The 23,044-nt window shown below is 45.2% G+C and overlaps 1 protein-coding gene across 1 annotated transcript in view; it reads right to left on the reverse strand.

Moving 5' to 3' along the window:
- Positions 1-2,087: 2,087 nt before the first annotated feature.
- TMEM88B (transmembrane protein 88B) overlaps positions 2,088-23,044 on the reverse strand; it is a 57,440-nt gene continuing 36,483 nt past the window's right edge. The window contains exon 2 of the mRNA XM_029577819.1: positions 2,088-3,949. Coding sequence (XP_029433679.1) covers positions 3,680-3,949 — 270 coding nt within the window. The 3' untranslated portion in view covers positions 2,088-3,679. The remainder of the gene's footprint in view (positions 3,950-23,044) is intronic.

Here is a 23,044-nt window from a genome sequence, read left to right on the forward strand (position 1 = left end):
AGCATATTTTCCAAGCAAAATGTTGGCTGGGTCTAGGATGAACCCATATGGAGTTCAGAACCATTACCCAGTCAGTAAATGGATCCAGAACGTACCTTGAAGGGGCACCACTGCTCCCACCGCATGCCCTGCTCTTTCAGCTCGGCACCCTTGCTTCAGAGAGAGCTATCTTACAGCGCCTATGTCCTGGTAGAGCGGGGGGATGTATTTATTGTTTGCCTTAGAGAGGGCTCTTTTGTAGATGTTCTTATCTTTAATCAGGCGGTGTCTCAGCCCAGACAAAACACATCTTCTGGCCCTTTCCTGGGAGAGATTAGAGGCAAATCTTCACAATGAATGCATTGAGAACTGGTCCCTGGAACCCAGAGTCTTGGCTCTACAGAGAGCCCCCTTTCCCCATGAACTATCTGGAAGTCACCTAATCTTCTTCTAATCTCTCAGACAATCCCTTTTCTTTTCATTAATGTGCCCTGTGATGTGGACGGGTGCATTTCATTCACAGGTGGCTGCAGACAGTGCACTTATTGGGATGGGCGCACAGCTGCGTACACAAGCCACACAAATAGCTGAAAGGGGATGATGACAAAGAGAAGTGATGCAGGACGTTTGTCATGTCACCATGCCATGAAACCACTTTATGATGTCATGGTTGCCTTGTTAATGAGACAGCTAAAGCATTGCTGTGACATCACAAATCTTTATAATCAAATGCAACCAAGAAAATCTAACAGGCCGATACAGTACAGTGCACTCCGGTGGAGCTCCGACGGAGCGCACTGTTAGCCGGCATTTGGACGCACGTTTTCGATGCGCTAGCTTTACCCCTTATTCAGAAAGGGGTAATAGCGCGTCGAAAATGCGCGTCCAACCTCCCCCAAACCTAATAGCGCCCGCAACATGCAAATGTATGTTGATGGCCCTATTAAGTATTCCCGCGCGATTCAGTAAGTAAAATGTGCAGCCAAGCCGCACATTTTACTTTAAGAAATTAGCGCCTACCCAAAGTTAGGCGTTAATTTCTCCAGGCACCGGGAAAGTGCACAGAAAAGCCGTAAAAACTGCTTTTCTGTGCACCCTGCGACTTAATATCATGGCGATATTAAGTCGGAGGTCCCAAAAGTTAAAAAAAAGTAAAAAAAAAAAAAAATTTGAAATAGGACCGCGGCTCGCGGGTTGGAAACCGGACGCTCAATTTTGCTGGCATCTGTGTTCCGAACCCATGGCTATCAGCGGGCTCGAGAACCAACGCCGGCAAAATTGAGCGTCGGCTGTCAAACCCGCTGACAGCCACTGCTCCTGTCAAAAAGGAAGCGCTAGGGACGCGCTAGTGTCCCTAGCGCCTCTTTTTACCGCCGACCCTAATTTAAATAAATTACTGTATCGCGTGCACAGGAGAGTGTCCTGGGCGCTCGCCCGCTCTCCTGAGTTTTTTACTGTATCGGCCCGTAAGTCAGCAGCCAATTGACACCCGAAGCCATCTAGTTTTCATTGTAGAATGCAACTATGTAAAAAAAAAAAATTGGTTAAAAGCATGTTTCTTGCGAAAGGGATGAGAAGGGTGTTACGTCACTGTGGTTATGAGAGTAGCCAAGAGAAACGTCTCTGGGATGATGGCAGATTCTGTAAGGCATTGGTTAAAACAAATTAAGCACAATAATAAGGATTTGAAATTCCAGGGGTGTGGTCTTCTCCTGAAGAGCCTGGAAGATTCCACCAGTGGGAATAAGTTCAAGAGAGGTCATTAAAAGGTTTTGCGTGTGACAAAAATGACACCTGTGAATTGCCCCAGCTGTGTGAATCCCAGTCCAGGAAATCAAACCAGAATAAAGAGTCACTGGGGGTTTTTTTTTACCAGACTGCAGGTGGGTTTCAGGAACTGATGCTGGCCAACAATTCTCTGGGCTAATTCCTTCATGACCTCAGCTCTTGAAAAAACACATCTGGGGTTGTGCAGCTCATTCCCACTCTGCAATATCTGCAACTGTTATTACTGGGAAGGGAACGTTAGGTCTAGATATGCAGGGAGCAGAGTCTCTGTGTCCTGCCCGGCGAATCAAGAACACAAAATAAAGTGTGAACACAATGGAGCAGGTGAAAGGCTGTGTATTAAGTCTGGCTCACTCAGTGTTAAACTTCTAGTGTACAGGCACACACACACAGACCCCACACAACACGCTGGGAAGGAATGCACTGGGTTACATTTAGGGATAATTACACAATAAGGAGTCCATACTATTGTGAGGGAAAATCCAGATCACAATACAAGTTTTGCTTTTACAATAATACTTTGTAACAATACATTCAACATTACAGATTCTTCATACAGATATGGAGATAGCGTCATAGCCACAAATATGCTGCAGAGGGAGACAGAGAGAGAGCAGTTCACTGCATCACATCAGGAATTCATTGCCACAAGCACAAGGAGATCTTTTAATTTGGGCTTAAATGACCACAATTGTGTTCATTGGTTTGCTGTATAACCAGGGTTGCCAACTGTCAGTGTATTTACTGACAGCAAAAGAAAAAACCAGACATGTCGTCAGTAGCAATGGCCTGTCTGCAGTCCCGGAGTCCTGAGGCTGTGAGAGGCTGCTGCACTCGGGAGTTGGGGATTGGGACTCGGTGCAGAAAGAGGTGAATCTTGGCGTAGTACATGCAGCTGTGCACAAAATAGCGACAGTAAAATGCCAGCAAACATCTGGGAAACTGTCAGTAAAAAAAAGCACGTTCTTGAGTTGGCAACCCTGAGGCCAATTTTTGAAAGATTTAGGGAAATGACTAGCAGTCCTAAATTTAGGTGAATTTTCAGCTAAGAACTTAGGAGGGCATTTTCAAAGGAGTTACGTGTGCTTCTGTATTTTGTCTTGTAAACAGCTCTTGTGGTCCTTGTTCTGTATCATATTGTTATATTATCTTATGTACCCCTCCCAAACATTAGAGGGTGTGGGAAATAAATTCTTTAAATAAATACTATTGTAGCAATCTTTAAAAGCCCATTTACATGCATTGGGCCTGAAGCAATTACATGCTTAAAATTGGGTTTTATACGTGTAAGTGGGCATTTGAAAATTGCTACAATATATGCCTTTGTATTGTCGATAGGATAATCATGGGTAAGTGCACTTTACGCATGTAAATGGACTTTTTTAAAATTGCTGTGGTAGTATGTTACAGTTACGCATTAACTCATTTGAAAATGTGTGAAGAGCATTTACATATGTAAAACCAAGTTTTAAGGATGTAAATCTTTTGAAAATTACCTCCATAGGATCTGAAATAGGCATGTAAGATTTAGGCAATCAGCTTTTTTTTTAATTGGCCTCCCTGTGTCTAACCAAGCAAAGGCAAATGATACAACATCAATATTCCAACATTATATTTCTATTTTTGTTCATCTTTTATTTAATAGATGCTGGCTACTACAATTGTTATTCTGTCTGACTCTAAGATACAGCTGTGTAAGCATGAAAAACATCTGCAGCAAACAGCACAACACAGGCTCCCTCCAAACTCCAGGTCCCTCTTGCAGCGTGATGCTTCCAGTCCTGTGCTTCAGCTTGCTTGCAGGTTGTTGAGGAGACCCTCATCCGTGTCTACCTTTTGCCTTGTAGACAGACAGCTGCACAGCTGTCCTCCAGGTGTCAGGTGCCCACAGCTGGCGAATGAGGCGTGAGCCTCATACCCAGGCCTTCACGTGACTGTTCCATGCCTGGGCGCACCCACATAGACCACCGTCCTGGTACCACCGCCACTTCACGCCCTTGTAGATGGCCCTGGCATAGGGCTGAAAGCACAGAAAGAGGCGGAAGCGACGGGCCAGGCTGCAGTAAATGGCCATGGCGAGCACAATCAGCGGGGACATGATGACAAAGCCCAAAATGATCAGAGCAGAGGAGCTGCTGTCATCCAGAACCGTTTTGCAGTAGGAGGCATTGGAGTGGAACACCTGTGGCAGAAGAAAGAACATTATCAGTGCAGGGAGGAGGGCGAGAAAGAGTGAGACCTGTCCGGAAGGACCTCCTCTGGATCCACCCTAGAAATGTAACAAAAGAAAATCTGACCCCCCCCCCAGGTCCCTGCGGCAAAGTTTTCAGCATTCTGCAGCAGTGGAAATTTGCATAATTTTGCATAAAATTCATATCTCTGACTATGCAAAACTGTCTATTGTTTATTGTTAAAGAATAGCTAGACTGTCTATACAAAAGCAAGATTTACCAAATACAAAAATCAACTATTTATCAAACTCTTCACTGTGAAATGTCATTTTTGGTTGGAATTGAAATACAGTGCAACTCTCCTGTTTATATTTGCTTGAGAAAGTCCTTGGCATTTTCCGAGTAAATGACCTTAAATATGCTGAAAACGCCCTCAGCATCAGTAGTTTGTCAAGCTATTGATTACACAGAAAAGTATATTGGATGCATGGTATCAGACACAGTCAGAGAGTAACTTTAAAATGGACGTGCGGGTGCACACATGCACGTGGATATGGGCGAGAGGCCAAATGCACTGCAAATTTATATCCTGTGCATGCATACGCACGCATTTTCTAAAGTAGCCCTGGCGCGTGCACGAGTGCTCCTAATTTTAAGTTTGTATGCAGACAGCAGCGTAATGTCGGCTTTGAGCCATGCAGTCATGACCAGTTTCACCAGTTTAGTCACCAGTGTAGGTCCTGGTTCTTTAGCCTGCACTCTTCCCAGTAACCCTTAAGCACTTCATAGATGCCTGGAAATAGTTTTTAAACACAATGTGAGAAATCTCACTCAAGGCAAAACCTTTGGGACAAATACGAGGAGGGCCTGCTGGGAGGGCTTGGACATCAGGGAATATCAGGAGGACACAGACGGAGAGACAGACCTGAAACCAACCCTAGTATCATACTCCTGAGGACAGAGGCCTGTTCCTAAACATTGCAGTGGTGAGCAGAAGATGAGATTTCATAAAGGAAGACACTGGTTATTTTGTGCACCAGCGCTCCGAGAAGCCGTTCCTTTTCCAAGATCAGTCAACAAGCTGAAGATACGCTCAACTTCTGTGCTACTATATAATGTATTGTATATTCTAGCCAAAATCACAGAAAAATAGTCAACATCCGTCTGTCAGAACACCTGGATAACCACAAAATCTTATCTGCATCGCAATTCGGCTTCTGTAAATTCTTCAGCACGGAAACACTCCTACTAACACTCACTGACACCATACTCAAGGGCACTGACCAAGGGCATTACTTCCTCCTAGCAATGCTCGACATCTCATCTGCGTTTGACACTGTCAGCCATAAAATCCTGTTAAACCAACTCTCTGACATCGGCATAACAGGGACAGTGTTACTCTAGTTTAAATCCTACCTTGAAAATAGTTCAAGGTCAAGTTGGTAACAATGAATCTGATCCTATGAACCTCGCACTCTCCTCTACCCTTTTCAACATCTACATGTTACCCCTCTGCAAACTCTTATCTGAACTAGGTATCACCCATTTCATCTATGCGGACGATGTCTAAATCCTCATACCCTTCACTGACTCTTTACCTAAAGCCTTAAAGATCTGGGGCAACTGCCTCGCCACAATCAATCAACTCCTCACTACCATGCACCTAGCGCTTAACCCCGCCAAAACAGAACTCCTTGTCATTTCCACCGATGCCCTCCGCTCGTCCCACACAGACTCCAACCCTTTGTCTCCCACCTCTCCCCTCTCCCTGCATGTACGAAACCTGGGTGTTACCTTCGACAACAATCTTAACCTAAAAGCATTCATGAAATCCACCCTAAAAGAACGCAACTTCAAACTCCCTGTTCTAAGGAAACTAAGACCCCCTCCTACATTGCAATGACTTTAGAACCTTTCTTCAGACCTTAATCTTCTCCAAAATCGACTATTGCAACTCCCTCCTCCTAGGCCTCCCCGCTTCTACCATTAAACCTCTACAATTACTACAGAATGCTACAGCCAGAATACTGACCAATACACCCAAGAAAGATCACATTACCCCCATCCTAAAGAGTCTCCACTGGCTCCCTATTTCCTCAAGAATTCACTACAAAAGCCTCTTACTAATACACAAGACCCTTTACAACGAAAACATACATTGGCTACACGACTCCCTCCAATTCCATACGTCCAACAGACCCACTCGAGCCGCCTATCAAGGAACACTCCACATACCAGCCCCTAAACTGACCCACCTCTCCTCCACAAGGGCGCGGGCATTTTCGATAGCGGGTCCCTTATTATGGAAGGAATTGCCTCCCGACCTCCACATAGAATCATGCACACAGAAGTTTAAAAAGAAACTGAAAACATGGCTTTTCAAGCAGGCCTTCGACTAAATGCCCGTCCCTCTCACTCGTCTTTCCTTGTGCTTAAACCTCCTTTGCAACCTCTGCCATTTTTGGTCTTCCTCCCAACAATTGCCTCTCCCCAGACTTACCTCTCATTTTACCCATCTTCTCAGCCTCCTCCTTTACTTTTGCATGTCTTAGATGCCCTCGCCCTTAAACATGCATAATGATAATATGTATAGTGTTATCCATATTTGGCAACCCCACATGCCCCCCAACCGCCCTATGTAAATTTCCAAACTCCCTATCTATGCTGCCGCCTTATTAATCTCAGTCATAGTTTTACTTTCAGACTTAGACAAATGTTATCCCTTCCTTCTGCAAATGTGCACTATGTAAATATGTTATGTAAAGTGCAGCAGTTATGCTACACTCTACCAATTTGCGCTATGTAAATGGTTTAATTATATCTGTACTATACCTTATAATCACAATGTTCCTTGTAAACCAGTTCTATGTAACCACAATGTTCCTTGTAAACTGATACGATGTGCAAACGGTTATCGGTATACAAAAACCAATAAATAAATAAAATAAATACAAATATGCAAAGAAAACATGCTTAAAACATGAAAGCAGACACTCGCCAGTGACCAATGATTACAACTTAGCACACTACAGGATTTCAGAAACGCGAAATCTTTCATGTCTGACCTGTGCAGTATGATGGTGATAAATATTTAAAGAGGTGAGTCTAATAATTTGTCCCGAGTGAGCTTTGTCACATTGTGTTTATCATTACTGATTCACGTTTTGGGGTTCTTTTTATTCATTTTAGTCAGACTTGCACCTCATCCACAGCAGGACGCCCGTCCAGATGCCTGGGTACTCGCGCACGTATCTCTCAGCCTCACCCTGGGACGTCTCGTTCCTCCTCCTTTTTACGAGATATTTCCACGTTGGCACTTGTGCACATATGTGGCCGGTTGGACATGCGCATGTGCTGAATGCGCCCCATCTCCTGACTTTGGAGCGTGTCCGGCTTATTAGCGAAGGTTAGAAACTTGTCAGCAACACTGAAATTAATGTCATTTCTGCCAGTTGGGGGCTCCCAGCAGTTGCAGACTTCCAACACACATCCAGGTCTTTGTAGCTAGGTCACGTATGAAGGTACAAAAAGAATCTTTGTATAGAGTGAAATTCTTCTAAAGGGACATCACTCCATCTTGCAATGATAACAAAATCATCTTTGGTTTCATTTAGGAGATCTTTGAAGGATAAAACTTTCTGATTGCATTATCTATCCACTCCCACATCGCCCCTCCCCTTCAGGAGAGGTGGGAGGGAGATAACAGGAGGGGAGGGGGCTGGATTAAGGAGCAGAAGTGCCTCTTCTCTGCTCTGTACTGTTCCAGCCTCAGCCTCTCCTGTCACTTGCAGGCAGCTTGTGAGGGAAGGGGCTGTAGGGGCAGGAAGCAGACAGAGCCGAGTGTGAGTGACTCTGGACATGCACCTTGTAGCTTTATTCACATGGCTGAAGGAGGTGGGAGAGCTGTGGGTTTGTTGATTGTGCCGCAGGATGTAAGTTATGTGGCAACAGATTAATTAGGTGTTTCTGCAGGAGTCTGGGGGCACTGGGTATAATGCACATGATTTGCCTTTATTTCCCAGAATCATTTTTTTTTTAAATTCATGTGGTAAAAGTTAGTTTTTTTTGACCAGTCTTTTAGTTAGTGTTAATATTGAATCCATTACTCTGCATTCCAGAAGCGGCTGTCAGTAACAAGTTCCAGTATTAGACAAATCCCAATAGACACCGATGACCAATAGGACCACTCATTTTATACAACCTTTTCTGGACCTAGTTAACACCACTATATTGGGGTCTTTATAATGAGGCACAGTGCTGACCACCTGAATTTCACGGCTCTGAGCCCTGATCTCTTGTGGGACCCCCACTGACTCCAAGAATGCTCCACAGCAAACCACGAATCATGGACGGTGTGAATCTGCCACTGTTAGTTGACCACTAGCGGTGAATGACTTTCTGACCAACAGCAGACTCTTCAACAACGTGATTTAGCAACAGTAAAGGAGAGAGAGGCTGCTCTTCAGCCACAGCCGATGCAAGCTGTTAGAACATGAACGATATGCTATAAACTTCCTGGCAAATGCTGATACAGACACTGCATCCATCTTAGGGGGTCCTGCTGCTTTCCCTAGGGTGTGAGGAAGGCTGCCTCGCCGATACCCATGAAGAGAACAATAAAGACATAGACATTAGTGACAGGGCTGAGGAGCTTCCCTCTCTGGACCCTACGTCGCCAGCTTGCAGGTGCCGCACATCCCCAGTGCGCTGCTGTGCCGCTGAAGTCTCCCATTGTTGCTCCCTGTCCTTCTGGGCTCACCCTGGGTTCCTTTTGCGCAGTTAACATAGTTTGCTGAGGAAAATTCATGCATGAGAAAAGGCAGAAGGAGGCGAGAGGAGAAAGGCAGGCAGAATGAAAAGCTCCTTTCAGGCCCCGGACAATAGGGCACATTGTAAGCAGGCCCCTGACAAAGCTGAAGCTCTGCTGGGAACTCAGCCCTCATCTCAGCTGCTTTTCTTAGATGAAATGTTGTTTCTGATTTATGACATTGTGATTTATTTCTTCCTTTTTATTTATCTATTTTTTTTTAATCTAAAGTGCTTCAAAACTTCACATGAATGGGTTGATGGTTGTCTGAAATCACAATATTGTATCTATGCAGACTAGATAGGCCCTAATGCTCTTGCTCTGCGCTTCCCATGAGCCTTTCTGGAATTTCCTCCACCTACGTGTGACTGGCCCAGGCCACATCACACGCACACTGCTGCCTGGTGGGCCATAAGTGTCCAAGTGCAGCTCACACTCATCCACGTGCAACGAGCACAGGAAGGAGGGACAAACGGGGGCGGGGAGAGCGGTTACCTTTGGACTATCGCATGGGATTTGCTGAATTGTCAGTTTGCAGTATCCCCGGCCCTGCCTACCTCCTCCCCCATCCCATTAAATTGTGATTAAAGCCAGGAAAAATGTGAAAGGCCTCTTCTGCCTGGGAGGAGGGAGGGAGAGGAGCTGCATCACCCAGGAAAAGGACCCCGGTGTCATTGCGACCTTCAGCTCAGGGTTCAGGGGCAGCCAGAGAAGCCAATGGAAAGTTAGGGTTTATTCACAAAAGGTAACAAAGCTGGGAACAGAATAAGTCCCCTGTATTGATCCATGGGGAGACCTCGCTGGCAATATTTTAGGCAATTCTGAAAGATGCAGAAAAGGGTGATCCCAACTGGTAAGAGGGTGGAACGGCTTGCAGAAGAGAACAGAGGTCAGACAGGTTTATAAACCCATGAGCAGTGTGGAACAAGTTGATAGGGAACAGCTATTTACTCTTTCCAATAGTCCTGCAAGTAAAACCAGTAACAAATTTAAGAATTTAGGTTTTCAGTCAACATACAATTGGAACTGTCGCCAGAGGATATGATGAATGTTGATACTATATTGGGTTTAAAGAAGGTTTGTACTTGTTTCTGGAGGACAGATCCATTAGAAATTATCAGGAACAGCGTCCCTTATAGGCAGGCGCTGGGAGTGATCTCCCCATTAGGTATACCATTGGTTATTTCTTTCAAGTGACTCAGGCCTGACGCCCCCCCCCCCCCCCCCCCCAGCGACTCCAGAGGCTGGCAGAATAGACAGATGGGTCTGTCAGGGCCTTACAGCGAGGGGGGGGGGGGGAGGATGCTATCTTACATCCAACTCTTCTGCACAGTCCCTAAAGTGAGGGGCCCAGGCTGGCCTCTCTGCCATTAACCGCATCACACGTCACAGTAGAACCCGCTCAGGAATCGTCGGCAGAGAGAAAAGATGGATGACCCGAGTGGAAACAATAATGTGCGCTCCATGAAGAAATGTATTGATCTGAGTCTGCTGGCAGGCTGCGGATTGTTCCCCCCAGGTAAACTGGGTGTTTTGTGGTTGCAGTTAGCTCCCTGGTGCCATTTATTGCGCTGATCGTCTCCATGGGAGGGAGGAAAGATTCTGAGGCCGGACTGATTCACAATAACAGAAAAAATTAAAGTGTAAATGGTGTTTTTTCTTTCTCACTTCTCTGCTGTTTTTTTGTTCAGCTTGAAAGAAGGCCCAGGAGACAATGCAAAGCCCAGTCATGCAAGAAATTGGAAATCAGCTGAAACCCCATCATTAAAGCACAGGCACTTTCCGAAAAAAGACTATGGATTTCAGGAACACAAGGACTTCTGATCTCTCCCACCCTTCTGCATATCTCCCTTGCTTAGCCTGTATGCTTAAGGGAACAGGAGCTTAGCAGAGTACCCTATGGCCCAGTCCCTGCCCTTATTATACAGCAGGAGCCCCTGGGAGCTCGATCCCTGACCTTACTATACAGCAGGAGCCCAGTCCCTGTCATTATACAGCAGGAGCCCCCAGGAGCCCAATCCCTTGCCCTTATTATACAGCAGGAGCCCTTGAGAGTTCAGTTCCTGTCCTTATTATACAGCAAGAGCCCCCAGGAGCCCAGTCCCTGTCCTTATTATACAGCAGGAGCCTCCGGGAGCCCAGCACCTGCCCTTATTATACAGCAGGAGCCCTTGAGAGTTCAGTTCCTGTCCTTATTATACAGCAAGAGCCCCCAGGAGCCCAGTCCCTGTCCTTATTATACAGCAGGAGCCTCCGGGAGCCCAGCACCTGCCCTTATTATACAGCAGGAGCCCTTGAGAGCTCAGTTCCTGTCCTTATTATACAGCAGGAGCCCCCAGGAACCCAATCACTGCCCTTATTATACTGAAGGATCTATTCCCTGTCCTTATTATACAGCAGGAGCCTCCGGGAGCCCAGCACCTGCCCTTATTATACAGCAGGAGCCCTTGAGAGCTCAGTTCCTGTCCTTATTATACAGCAGAAGCCCCCAGGAACCCAATCCCTGCCCTTATTATACTGCAGGATCTAGTCCCTGTCCTTATTGATCTTCAGAATTCCTACAGTACCTGCCAAGCTCTGAGAGCAGAGCCATTGCCCCTTCCCTGCACAGATCCTCATTGCTTCTGGAAACTGGCAGGAGGTTCAAAGCAACGCCGAGTAATGTCCTTGCTAGAAAGAGTGGTTTTAAAGACTGCTTCGATGATTCTGATGGTGAATTAATCCGGCCATGACATTGCAGTTCTCATTTGTAAAGCAGAACTTGCGCATTCATTTTAGTCAAAGTCCTTTACTAATCAAGGTGGACTGTTAAAGGGTTTTTTTTTCCAGTTACACGGTTATTGATAAGCATTAGAGAAAGTAATTATGCGAATTTCTGTGCGCCCTTCACGATTGCCCTCAGCAGGCTCTTTGTTCGTTATTGGCAGAATGCATGAATGTGGACACTTCTCCTGCTTGTACTGTGCATAAAGTCATTCGCATCAGAGATTTTCTCTGCCGGGCTCTTGGACACCTGAGACAGACTCCAGTGGAAGGAAGGGGCTGGATATGCTGGAGTCTGCAGGGTTAGGAGAGTGGCTGCGGGATGCTGCTGGCCTGTTCGTCAGCTCTGATGGCTGCTTCCTGACCTCCAGCGAGCTCCCAGTGGCTGCAGTCGTGGGGGTGGCCTGGGCTTTCCCTTCTGCTTACTGATGCTCCTCAGCTGCTTCCCGCATGATCGCTCCGTCGCAGGCAGTCATTTGTGCCCCTGTCACGCTGATCTTTTACTTAATGCGCCCAGGCCTCACCTCAGTAAGAACTTGCCCTTCAGTGTCATTTAGATGAAAATCACCCACATTTCACAATGTCAGAGCAACATCACGAGCAAGCAGTGAGGTGAAGAAGCAGTAAATTGTACTTTGGCTCTTGGGCAGCAAATGTTTAAACTCTTTTGTTTAAGCTGTAGCTAGAGAAGAGTTATAACGTGGAAAATGTCTAGAGAAGCTAATTAATCCTGTGCGGTCCAGCATACATCAGTTCTGGCTGGAAATAATAAACTTGCGCTTCCAGGTCTGCCGGCACGCTGGGGGTCACGGAATAAAAGGTTTCCAGTTCTCCCCTCCTGTTTCTTGAGGAAGACCCTGACAAATACTTAGTGCCACTTAACAGGCTCACTTCTGACACAGCTGGCTATGGGGCGCTGATCATTCCCCCACGCTGGCCAGCTCAACAGTTAGTTGGATACGTGACAGCCACCTTGCCGGAACAATCTGACTATTGCGCCGCACCCGACCGGCTATTCACGTATCCGGCTAACTGTTTAGCCGGATAAACGCTGGGATAAATGAAACGAGGATGGGGGTAGAGCTATGTATCCGGCCAGGTAAGGCTCTGACTACCCACCCTCCCTTAACCAGCTAACGGCTTATCCGGCTAAACAGTAAATGGGAGACGTGGCAGCTGCTAAACGCAGTCACATTTTGAAAGAGAGCCATTTAAACGTGTCCGGGTCCCGAGAATATTCAGGGGCCACCCCAAGCCTCGGAATATCTCGGCCAAGTTAGCGGTTAACATTGACTTTGAATGTGGGAGTACTTTGCCTTTGATTTTCTTTTCTTTTTTTTTTTAATTTTTGGAAGGTTCTTCTCAAATCAGACAGGAGAGAAATGAAACCCCTGAAATCTTAGATGTGGCAGAAGAATAAGAAGTTACTAATGCACACGGAAGCCCGCCCAAAGGTCATGGATAAGGAGTGGGATGGGATCCAGAGAGAGGACCCTACCTCAGGCATCAAATATCCACCGGTCCAGCAGGGCTACATATTCACAGAATAGGGGAGAAGCCTCAGGAGGTTAGTCTGAGAATTAGGAGAGAGGCTGGAGAGGAGGATAGTAAGGCAGCTGGTCTGGCCGGGTCTCGGCTCCTCTGGGCAGGTTTCTGGATGGTTATTTCTCTGCCAGTGCCTTTATTCCTAAGGGGACACTGCTCGTACCCACTCTCCATACATCACTGGGGCAGAAAATGAAAGGCGTTTTTAGACTCAAACATATTTACTTTTTGTCCGAGAAATCCACAGTGGAATCGTTTAACATTTTTAAGGGGAAAACACGCAGGATGACAATTAAGGAGCCCAGGGATGCAGAAAGAGAGGCTGTCTCTAGAGCTCCTTCACTCATCAGGATGGAAACAGAACTGATTTTTTTCGGTTCTGTTCACAGTAATTATTACGTTTCAACAAACTGCATTTTTTTTTTACTCAGTTTCACTGATTTTCTTTTTACTTCTAACAAAAATGAGAACAGACATTACAAAGATTTATTACCATGGGACCAATATATGCATAGCTATTTTTTCTAAGAAATTGGGAGAAAGTCAGAGGTCGATAGTCAGCACATCTGGCTAAGTGGTGCTTAATAAATATTTCTGTTTGCTGTTCACTGAGGAAAAACCAGAAATATGAGCACAGAAACCGTCACAAATAGGAACTGAAGAAAGGTCGATCTCAAACAATGATACCAAAATCTGCAATGAAAAATATGAGGAAGAGCTTAGCAAAGCTTGAGAAATGGCCGAGAGTCTGCTAGATAAGATTTAATGCTAAAAATGCACGGCCATGCATTTGAGTTGTAAAACCCCAAGGAAGGCATACATTATAAGGGGTAAAGTTCATCTGAGCACAAAACAAGCGTGGGATCTGGGGGTGATCAAATCTGATGATCTTAAGGTGGTCAAAGAGGCAGATAAAGTGGCAGCAAAAGCCAGATGAATGCTTGGGTGTATAGTGAGTGAAATAGCTGGCTGGAAAAAAGAGGTGCTATTGCCTCTGGAGAAGTATCTGGCGAGTCCTTACTTGGAGTACTGCGTACAATCCCGAGACAAAGTTCCTCATGAGAGGCTTCTAGGAAAAGTAAAAAGTCATGGGATAGGTGGCGATGTCCTTTCGTGGATTAAAACTGGCTAAAAGGAAACAGAGAGTAGGATTAAATGGTCAATTTTCTCAGTGGAAGGGAGTGGACAGTGGAGTGCCTCAGGGATCTGTATTGGGACCCGTACTTTTCAATATATTTATAAATGATCTGGAAAGAAATACGACGAGTGAGATAATCAAATTTGCAGAGTAGTTAAATCACAAGCAGATTGTGATACATTGCAGGAAGACCTTGTGAGACTGGAAAATTGGGCATCAAAATGGCAAATGAAATTTAATGTGGATAAGTGCAAGGTGTTGCATATAGGGAAAAATAACCCTTGCTGTAGTTACACAATGTTAGGTTCTATCTTAGGAGCTACCACCCAGGAAAGAGATCTAGGCGTCATAGTGGATAACACATTGAAATCGTCGGCTCAGTGTGCTGCAGCAGTCAAAAAAGCAACAGAATGTTGGGAATTATTAGAAAGGGAATGGTGAATAAAACGGAAAATGTCATAATACCTCTGTATCGCTCCATGGTGAGACCGCACCTTGAATACTGTGTACAATTCTGGTTGTAAAATTCCTGATGTTTAAGGATGGAAAACTAGAATAGGGAGCAACTATAACTGTGAAGCTGCTTGTGTGCTAGGATCCCCTGAAGAAGCCCAAACGGATGAAACGAGGGACCTTGTTGGAACATTGAGAAGGAGGGGTATTTTCTTATGATGGCTGTGAATGTGTGGCTATGATGGATGGATGGATGAAGTGTGTGTGAATAGGTGATTTAGATATTCTCGGAAAACGTTATAGTTGATATTGTGCACCTTGTGAGTATATTAGTCCTGAAGTATTGTTTTAGATTTTGTTATTTGAGATATGTATTTCATGTCTAATTCATGATTTTTTTTAAAGTTCTTTAAAACTTTTGTACAAATCTGTTGGGTCTTTCTGCTGGGTAGTGCATTTCAAAGCAAAGATTCAAAGTTGTGCAAAGAAACAGATCTAGGAATAGAAATGAAAACAATTGCAAAGTCCTTAAATATCCACTGGAGCCCAGTCAAGATGATTATTAATAAGTGGAATGTGTCTAGATCAGGTGTCTCCAAACTGGGTGACTGAGCAAGAAGGGGACTGACCAGGGAGGCAGCCAAGAGGCTTTCATGGTCAAGACTGGTCAAAGGGTGCATGTGAGAACAGTTTCCCAAGCACGCCACAAAGCCAGTCTGTGGTGGGCAGGCAAGAAGGAAGCCATTGCTCAAGGAAGCCCACCTTAAATTCACGAAACCCGCAGAGGATGCTGTAGCCATGTGGCAAACAGTGTTGTGGTCTAATAAAAATAAAATACAACATTTTGGCCTGAAGGCAAAGTGTTACATTTGGCAGAAACCCAACACAGAAGGTCGCCCAGAGAATACCATCCCCACTGTGAAGCATGGTGGCGGCAGCATTAGGTTATGGGGATGTTTCTCATCAACAGGAGCTGGGGCACTTGTCATGATAGAAAGGACAAAAGGTGGACCGAAAAGACCTTGAGAAAAACCTGCTGCCCTCTGCACGAAAAGCTGAAACCTTTCAGCACCTACAGCCAAAGCTACCCTGCAGTGCCAATAAGATAAACGTTCCCGAGTGGCCTAGTCGGAGCCCTAACCTCAATCCAATCAAAACTCTGTGAGATGAAGATTGCTGTCCATCAGCACTCCCCAAGAAACTTGAGCAATTTTGTAAAGAAGCATCAAATATTGACAAATATAGGCATGCAAAGTTAGTGCAGCTCCATCCCAACAGACTCTCAGCTGTCATTGTTGCAAAGATGCTTCCACCAGTCTCTGAGACTCATCCAGTTGCTGGATTTCAGGGGGGGGGTTTTGGATATGTATATGCTTTGTCCACCAATAAAACAATTTTGACCCTGAAATGTATGGAGTATGCTGCGATGATAGTGGAAAAAACTCCTCATTGGAATGCATGCAGGTCTGATGCAACAAAATGCCAAAAATATTCAAGAAGGTGCAGACTTTGGATAGCCACTGTGTGCATGTCTGTGTGTGTGTGTGTGTGTGTGTCTGTGTTTCTGTGTGCGTGTCTGTCTGTGTGTCTTGCCTGTGTGTGTGTGTCTGTGTGTCTGTGTGTGTATGTGTCTATGTGTGTGTCTGTGTGTGTGTGTCTGTGTGCGTGTGTGTGTGTGTGTCTGTGTGTGTGTCTTGCGTGTGTGCGAGTGTCTGTGTGTGTGCGTGTGTGTCTGTGTGTGTGTGTGTCTCTGTGTGTGTGTCTCTCTCTGTGTGTGTCTGTGTGTGTGTGTGACTGTGTGTGTGTCTGTGTGTGTGCGTGTGTGTCTGTGTGTGTCTCTGAGTGTGTCTGTGTGTGTGTCTGACCATCCAGCCATTTATCTATCCATAATGTGTTTGTGTGTCCATGTCATAAACTCAGTTTATGCTTTCCAGCATTATAGCACTACATATCTAGTCATCCCTAGAGAAGGATTACCAGGTATTCACAGGACAGCTGCCACCCTCACCCTTTCATGCCTAGCATGAATATGAGCTATGCAGGCTGACCTCTGGCATCCAGCAGTGTTCACTGTATCCTATCTTCCTGAGCCAAAATTGCATCTTGCATAACTCTACTCCACTGGACAAACTTCTTAAGTGGCATAGGAAACTGGTGAAATTGTTTTGTTCCATGCTATTGATTTCATGGCACTCATTAAACAGCCACCTCTTTAGCTGGGCTTAATTACTGGGAGGGTCATATCAATAATGATATCAGTGCAAGGTGCTGAAGGGGAATGATAATGATAATGGCAACAGAGAGGCACAGGATTAACTGATATGGAAAATAAATTGCCATCTCCTCCCCCGAAGACACCTCCTGGTATCCACAGCTCCTTGCAAATAATTCTTATGTTGATCCAATAAACCATATTGGAACCTGCAGAGAAAATCCAGTTTACTGCAGAATCAATGCAGATTTTAGTACTCTGCACTGGTCCTATACCTTAGTTATCTGACGAGCAGGGGACTGTAATCTGGCACCTTGCCTGAATTAGCTCTATGAACAAAAAAATAAAAATATCCCCAGATAGTTAAAAAATGACATTTTATTGAGATTTTTTTCTCTACGCTTCACATGCTTCTATTGTCGCCCATGCAGAAATCAAAGCCAAGTGTTGACGGATGTAATATTATTAACGAGCTTCAAATCTCTCCAATAACTTCCGAATGACATTAACTGAATCTGCAAATTATTTGACATTAATCACCAAGATTACTCATGGTATAAATTTACAGAAAAGTATGTGACTATAACATGCTTAAAATTGCCCTTTGAAAGAAGCCAGCTTAATGCACCGAATATGAATCGCAATCACAAAATGCAACTCAGCAGGGATATGATGTGACCCAGGGTTCGGAGGATTCCTGTTGACTGATCATATCCTTTTGGTATTGCTCTTCTGGTGCACCATGGTATTTGTAGTGCTGCTGAAGACATAACACTATAGATGCCAGCATGCATTGGGCTGGAAACTAAAAAAAACAGGGTTAGGCTGTCTCCCTAGAGAATGTGATCGTATCATATCCTGCTTCCAAAGTCCCACTCCTCTGAGGTATACATTACACAGAGGGTTTGCTTTAAGTATATACTTTGTTTAGTTTTCATCAAGTGCACAACAAATCTCATTATTGTATCAGTATGCATTGTCCTACAATGCTGTGGCAGTAAAATGTTCCTCTAAAGTAAGGGAACTCCAGAATGCATCTCTATTATTCAGTGGCCTGACCCATAAGAATATAGAGCCTTAGGTGCCACTTCTTGACTTGCCAGAATGGGTGGTTCCAAATAGATGGCAAAGGTCATGCCATTTTATTTTTACATTAGGCATTAAAGCAATAACAGGACAGTCAATTCAAGGGAGACTTAATAATTGCACTGTGCAAGCATATCCCGAGACCTAGGAAAGCATTGTAAATCAGCCCGCCAGAAGAACAAACAACTCAAGGGGACTCCTTTCCAACGGAAGGGGACAGTAGGACTACCTTTCACTCCCAGGGCAGAATCTGGAGAAACCTAGAGCATGGAGCCAGGAAATGAGGAAACCTTTGTTAGGCATGGGGAGGCCAAGAAGCAAAGCTTTCTCGGGGGAAGAGCGCTCTAGAACAAGAGGCTTCAATATGAGGCTTGCTGGGAGGTGGCTTGGAAGGAGGGTAGACTCAGACGCAACATCAGAAACTTGTCTTCACAGAAAGGACAGAGGGAAAGGTTGGAGATCAACTGGAGTCTGTGGGATAAAACTGGGCAGACTCGCTGGGTCCTATGGTGCCAGTCTGCGTTCATTTTCCTCATTTCTCTAATGTGCTGGAGGGGGCACCCAAGAACCCCTTCTTAACAAACGTGGAGTGGAGCAGAGCTGACCAGTGACCCTGGACAGGAGACTGGCAGCATCTTACTGGGGGTGAGAGGCAGGGCAGGGACACAGGCTCTCGATCTGAACTCATATCTCAAAAGAGCCAATGCAACTCTGACATCTGTTGTTCTAGCAAGTCATGTTTTCATAATTTGTAGCTTTATATTTTTAGGGCTGGGGGCCTGCTGATGCTAATGGTCTCCGTTCCATTGTAATCCAGCTTTCCTCACAGTAACCTACAGGAGAGATTAGCCAAAGTATTCGCTTTTATTTAGGGCATTACCCATGAATGCAGTCTGCAAGTCAAACTTCGGCTTTCACAGAAGCACAAACGCCTTCTTGTGCAGCGCAATCAAACCTCATGAGTTGAGTTTTCAAAGGTTTGCAGAGAAGCTGACATCCCCACGTGAATAGGGAGCTGGAATGGAACCTACCGGCCATCTAACACATTTTTAACGGAACGCATTGAGGGTGAGAGGGGAGTTAGAAAGATTAGAAACATAGAAATGACTGCAGAAAAGGACCAAACGGTCCATCCAGTCTGCCCAGCAAGCTGATGGTAGCACCTGCCGTACCATACAGGTCACCCCCATCCTTAGTTTCCCAAATCATCAAAGTCAGGACCCTTGTTGGTTGCTGTCTGAGTCCAATTACCCGTTACCTCTTCCCATTGAAGCAGAGAGCAGTGTTGTCCAATAGTTTCATCAAACGTTTCAGGCTTATTAGTCAAGGATAGTAACAGCTGCATCAGCAAGTTACTTGTTTTCTCAGACCGTAAAATTCAAAGTCCTTGTTGGTTGCTGTCTGAATCTAATTCCCCTTTTCCCCCTGCCATTGAAACAGAGAGCAATGATGGAGTTGCATCAAGAGTATGAAGACTTATTGGTTAAGGGTAGTAACCGCCACACCAGCAAGTTACCCCCATGCACTTTTCCTCATTCCCATCCTCTAACCTTAAGAGATCCTCAGTGTTTATCCCATGCCCCATTGAATTCCTTCACTGTTTTTGTCTTCACCCCCTCCTCCGGAAGGGCATTCCAGGCATCCACCACCCTCTCCGTGAAGATATATTTCCTGACGTTGGTTCTGAGTCGTCCTCCCTGGAGTTTCATTTCATGACCTCTTGTATTGATTTCTTTCCAACGGAGAAGGTTTGTCAATTGTGCATCATTAAACCTTTCAGGTATCTGAAGGTCTGTATCTTATCTCCCCTGCACCTCCTCTCTTCCAGGGTTATACATATTCACATCCTTCAGTCTCGTCTCATAAGTCTTCCAATGCTGACCCCACACCATTTTGGTCTCCCTTCTCTGGACTGCCTCCATCCTGTCTCTGTCTCCTTTTTGAGATGCGGTCTCCAGAACTGAACCCAGTATCCAGGTGAGACCTCACCAAGGACCTGTACAAGGGGATTATCACCTCCTCTTTCCGCTGGTTATTCCTCGCTCTGTGCAGCCCAGCATTCTGCTGGCTTTAGCTATCGCCTTGCCACATTGCTTCACCGTCTTCAGATCTCCAGACACTATCACCCCAAGGTCTCTCTCTGGGTCCGTGCACATCAGTCTTTCACTCCCATCACATACAGCTCTTTTGGATTACCAAATCCCAGATGCCTGACTCTGCACTTCTTGGCATTGTAAGTGAGTGATCTTATAAAGAGAACAGTCTACTAATTTACAGCAGGTTAGAAATCTAAATCATATTTATCTTGCTGCACTGGCTACTGTAGGTATTCAAATAGATTTCTTATTCATGTATCTTATTTTATTTGTGCACAAATTTACCTGCCTAGAATACCACTCTGGCACAGACATTCACTCCTAAATGAATAATATCTTTAGATTAGATTAGCAACTTCCAGATATTTTCCCTTGGGAGGACTTGCTCAAGACTGAGAGGAAAGTAATAGAATTCACCCTAAGGAACTTCTCCAAGCCAAGAGCAGGAGGCTCAGTTTGAAGGGAATTGTCAGGAATTTACTAGAGGGAAATTTCAGGAAAAGTTAATAAAAGTGATGCTCTCAGCAGCTCGCGGCAGATAAGGGTAATAATAAATACTATTTGGGCTGTTGAAAATAGGATTGGGAAATACTGATGACTTCCAAGTCAGACATATTTTTAAAAAGAATATATTTCACAACTCCCTTTAACTTTATTTTTTTTACCTTCATTATAAATTATTCTTCCCTACAGCGGAATTCCCTTTCCTGATCCCTGGGCTCCTCTTGTTTGACTTCTTTCATCCATGATTGAAGATTGATGGAAATGCCCCTTTATAATAAGTCTTTAGTGGTCAGCACAGTGGGCTATGAAGCAGGGAGACAAGGCTTCAAGATCTACTCTCACTCTTTGTGACCTTTGGCAAGTCCCTTTGCCCTCCGTTCTCTCAGATTTTAATACGCGCGAGGTGGGGATCATTTCTGCTAACTTCACGCGGCGACGCATCCCGGCCTTCCCCAGTTCCCTACCTCCCTTCCCCTTCCCCTCTCCTCCCTAAACACTTTATCCTACCTTTTTTTTTTTTCTTATTTTGTTGCTTTCTTCTCCGTTGGAGCAGTAGCAACATGTGCGCGCCCTCTGTCCCTTCCCGGCACAGTAGCAAATGCCCGCCTCCAGCCCTGCCCCTCCCGGCCCCCCGGACCGCCCCTTTTCTTTGCCCCGGCACTTCTGAGCATAACGGGAGTTACACGGGTGGCCGGGTCCCTTTGAAAATGTGCGCGGCGCGCACAAGGCCCGACAACATTTTCACAATCGACCCGTTAGATGGTAAGCCAACTAGGAATAGGCAAATACCTACAGTACCTGAACGTAATCCTCTTTGAAGTGCCAAAAAGCAGAATATTAAAATAAGTAAGGCTCTTTTGGTGATCTCATAAGGCGCTGCCTGTGATGTCACAGTGTTCAGCTTACTGTGAACAATGTTTTCCGTAGCCGTGCTATTTGGGTGACGTCATCGTGACGGCGCTCTTCCCGACATTCACGTCTCCAAGCTAAAGTTTTTGAACTGCCGCGCCTGCACGGTGCTTCCCGGGCAAAGCACGAGCCCGGTCTCTTCAGTTAGTGAGAAAGCAGAAAGATGGACAGGAGAGGGTATGCACGGCTACGGAAAACATTGTTTACAGTAAGCAAACTTGCTTCTTTTCCGTGGATAAGCAGGCTGAGTTAGCCCTGCTGTCTGGGAGTCCCAAGCCCAAAGGAAAAAAGAAAACTTTGTGTAATGAGGTTGCCTGGTGAACCATTAAGCGTATTCAGAACATGATTGAGTCATTTTTTTTCCCTACTTCCTCATCGACATGTCTTGTCGACCAAGCACCCTTGATAAAACTGCTCTTCCCAGACCTCTGTCTGACTCTAATAGTTGGTCAAGGCAGTAATGAGTGGTAAAGGTGTGCACTGATGGCCAAGTGGCCGCTTTGAAGACGTCGCAGAGATGTGCTACAGAGGATGCTGCGGCAACGACTGAAGTGGACAAGGGTAGTTGTGCTGAGGAGCTACAGAACTGAATGCCATTCATGATCCACGATTGTTCTCTTTGAACCTGCTACTCCTAGCGAGATAAGGTTGAATGAGATGAACAGTTGTGAGGCTCGGCGGTGAGGTTGAGTTCTTTGTTTCTAGTAAGTCAAAGCTCTTTTACAGTCCAAAGTATGGAGCGCAGACTCTCTTCTGTCCCTGTGAGGTTTGGGAAAGAAGATGGGTAATGAAATGTCCTGATTAACGTGAAAAGCTGAAACCACTTTAGGCAGAAACGTGGGGTGAGTCCTGAGTACGACTGAAGTAGGGAGAAAAGTGAACCAATGCCTGCAGCTCACTGACTCTTCCGGCCGAGGTGATTGCTATGAAAAAAAAAACCACTTTCCAAGTGAGAATCTTCAAATGCACAGACTGAAGTGGTTCAGAAAGGGCTCTCATTAGAGCTGATAACACCACATTCAAATCCCAGGGCACTGGAGGTTTGCGGATTGGAGGATGAAGATTAAAAAGTCCTTTCATAAAATGTGAAACTAATGGATGAGAAGCTATTGATTCTTTGATTCTTTCATGATAAGCAGCAATAGCACTTAGATAAACTCTAATTGATGATGTTGCTAACCCCACCTTAGACAGATGTACTAATTAAGCAGGAAAGGATTTCTGAGGGCGCAGAGGAGAAAGGGCTAATGTTTCAACTCTGACACCAGTCGGCATATTTTCTCCGTTTAAAGGAATAATTGCATCTGGTTGATGGTTTTCTTGCTGCTATGATAATTCTCTGGATATCTGCTGAAACTGTTAAAAAAAAAAAGGTTTGTAAAGCCTTGAATTCAACATCCAGGCCATCAGGTGGAGGGTGCAGAAGAGATCCTCCCTCCTGAGTCAGGAGATCTGGATTTTGGTCTGTAAGGCGGAAATATTTGTACGGTTTCCGCTGGTTTTAGTATGATTTACTATACTGCTGATAGTAGCTTCTTAAAGACTAAGAGTTAGAAACTGCTGAGACTGAACAGCTACATTCTGTTCTTTTAA

This window comes from Rhinatrema bivittatum, chromosome 15 (genome assembly GCF_901001135.1).
Source record: "Rhinatrema bivittatum chromosome 15, aRhiBiv1.1, whole genome shotgun sequence".
Taxonomy (NCBI): domain Eukaryota; kingdom Metazoa; phylum Chordata; class Amphibia; order Gymnophiona; family Rhinatrematidae; genus Rhinatrema; species Rhinatrema bivittatum.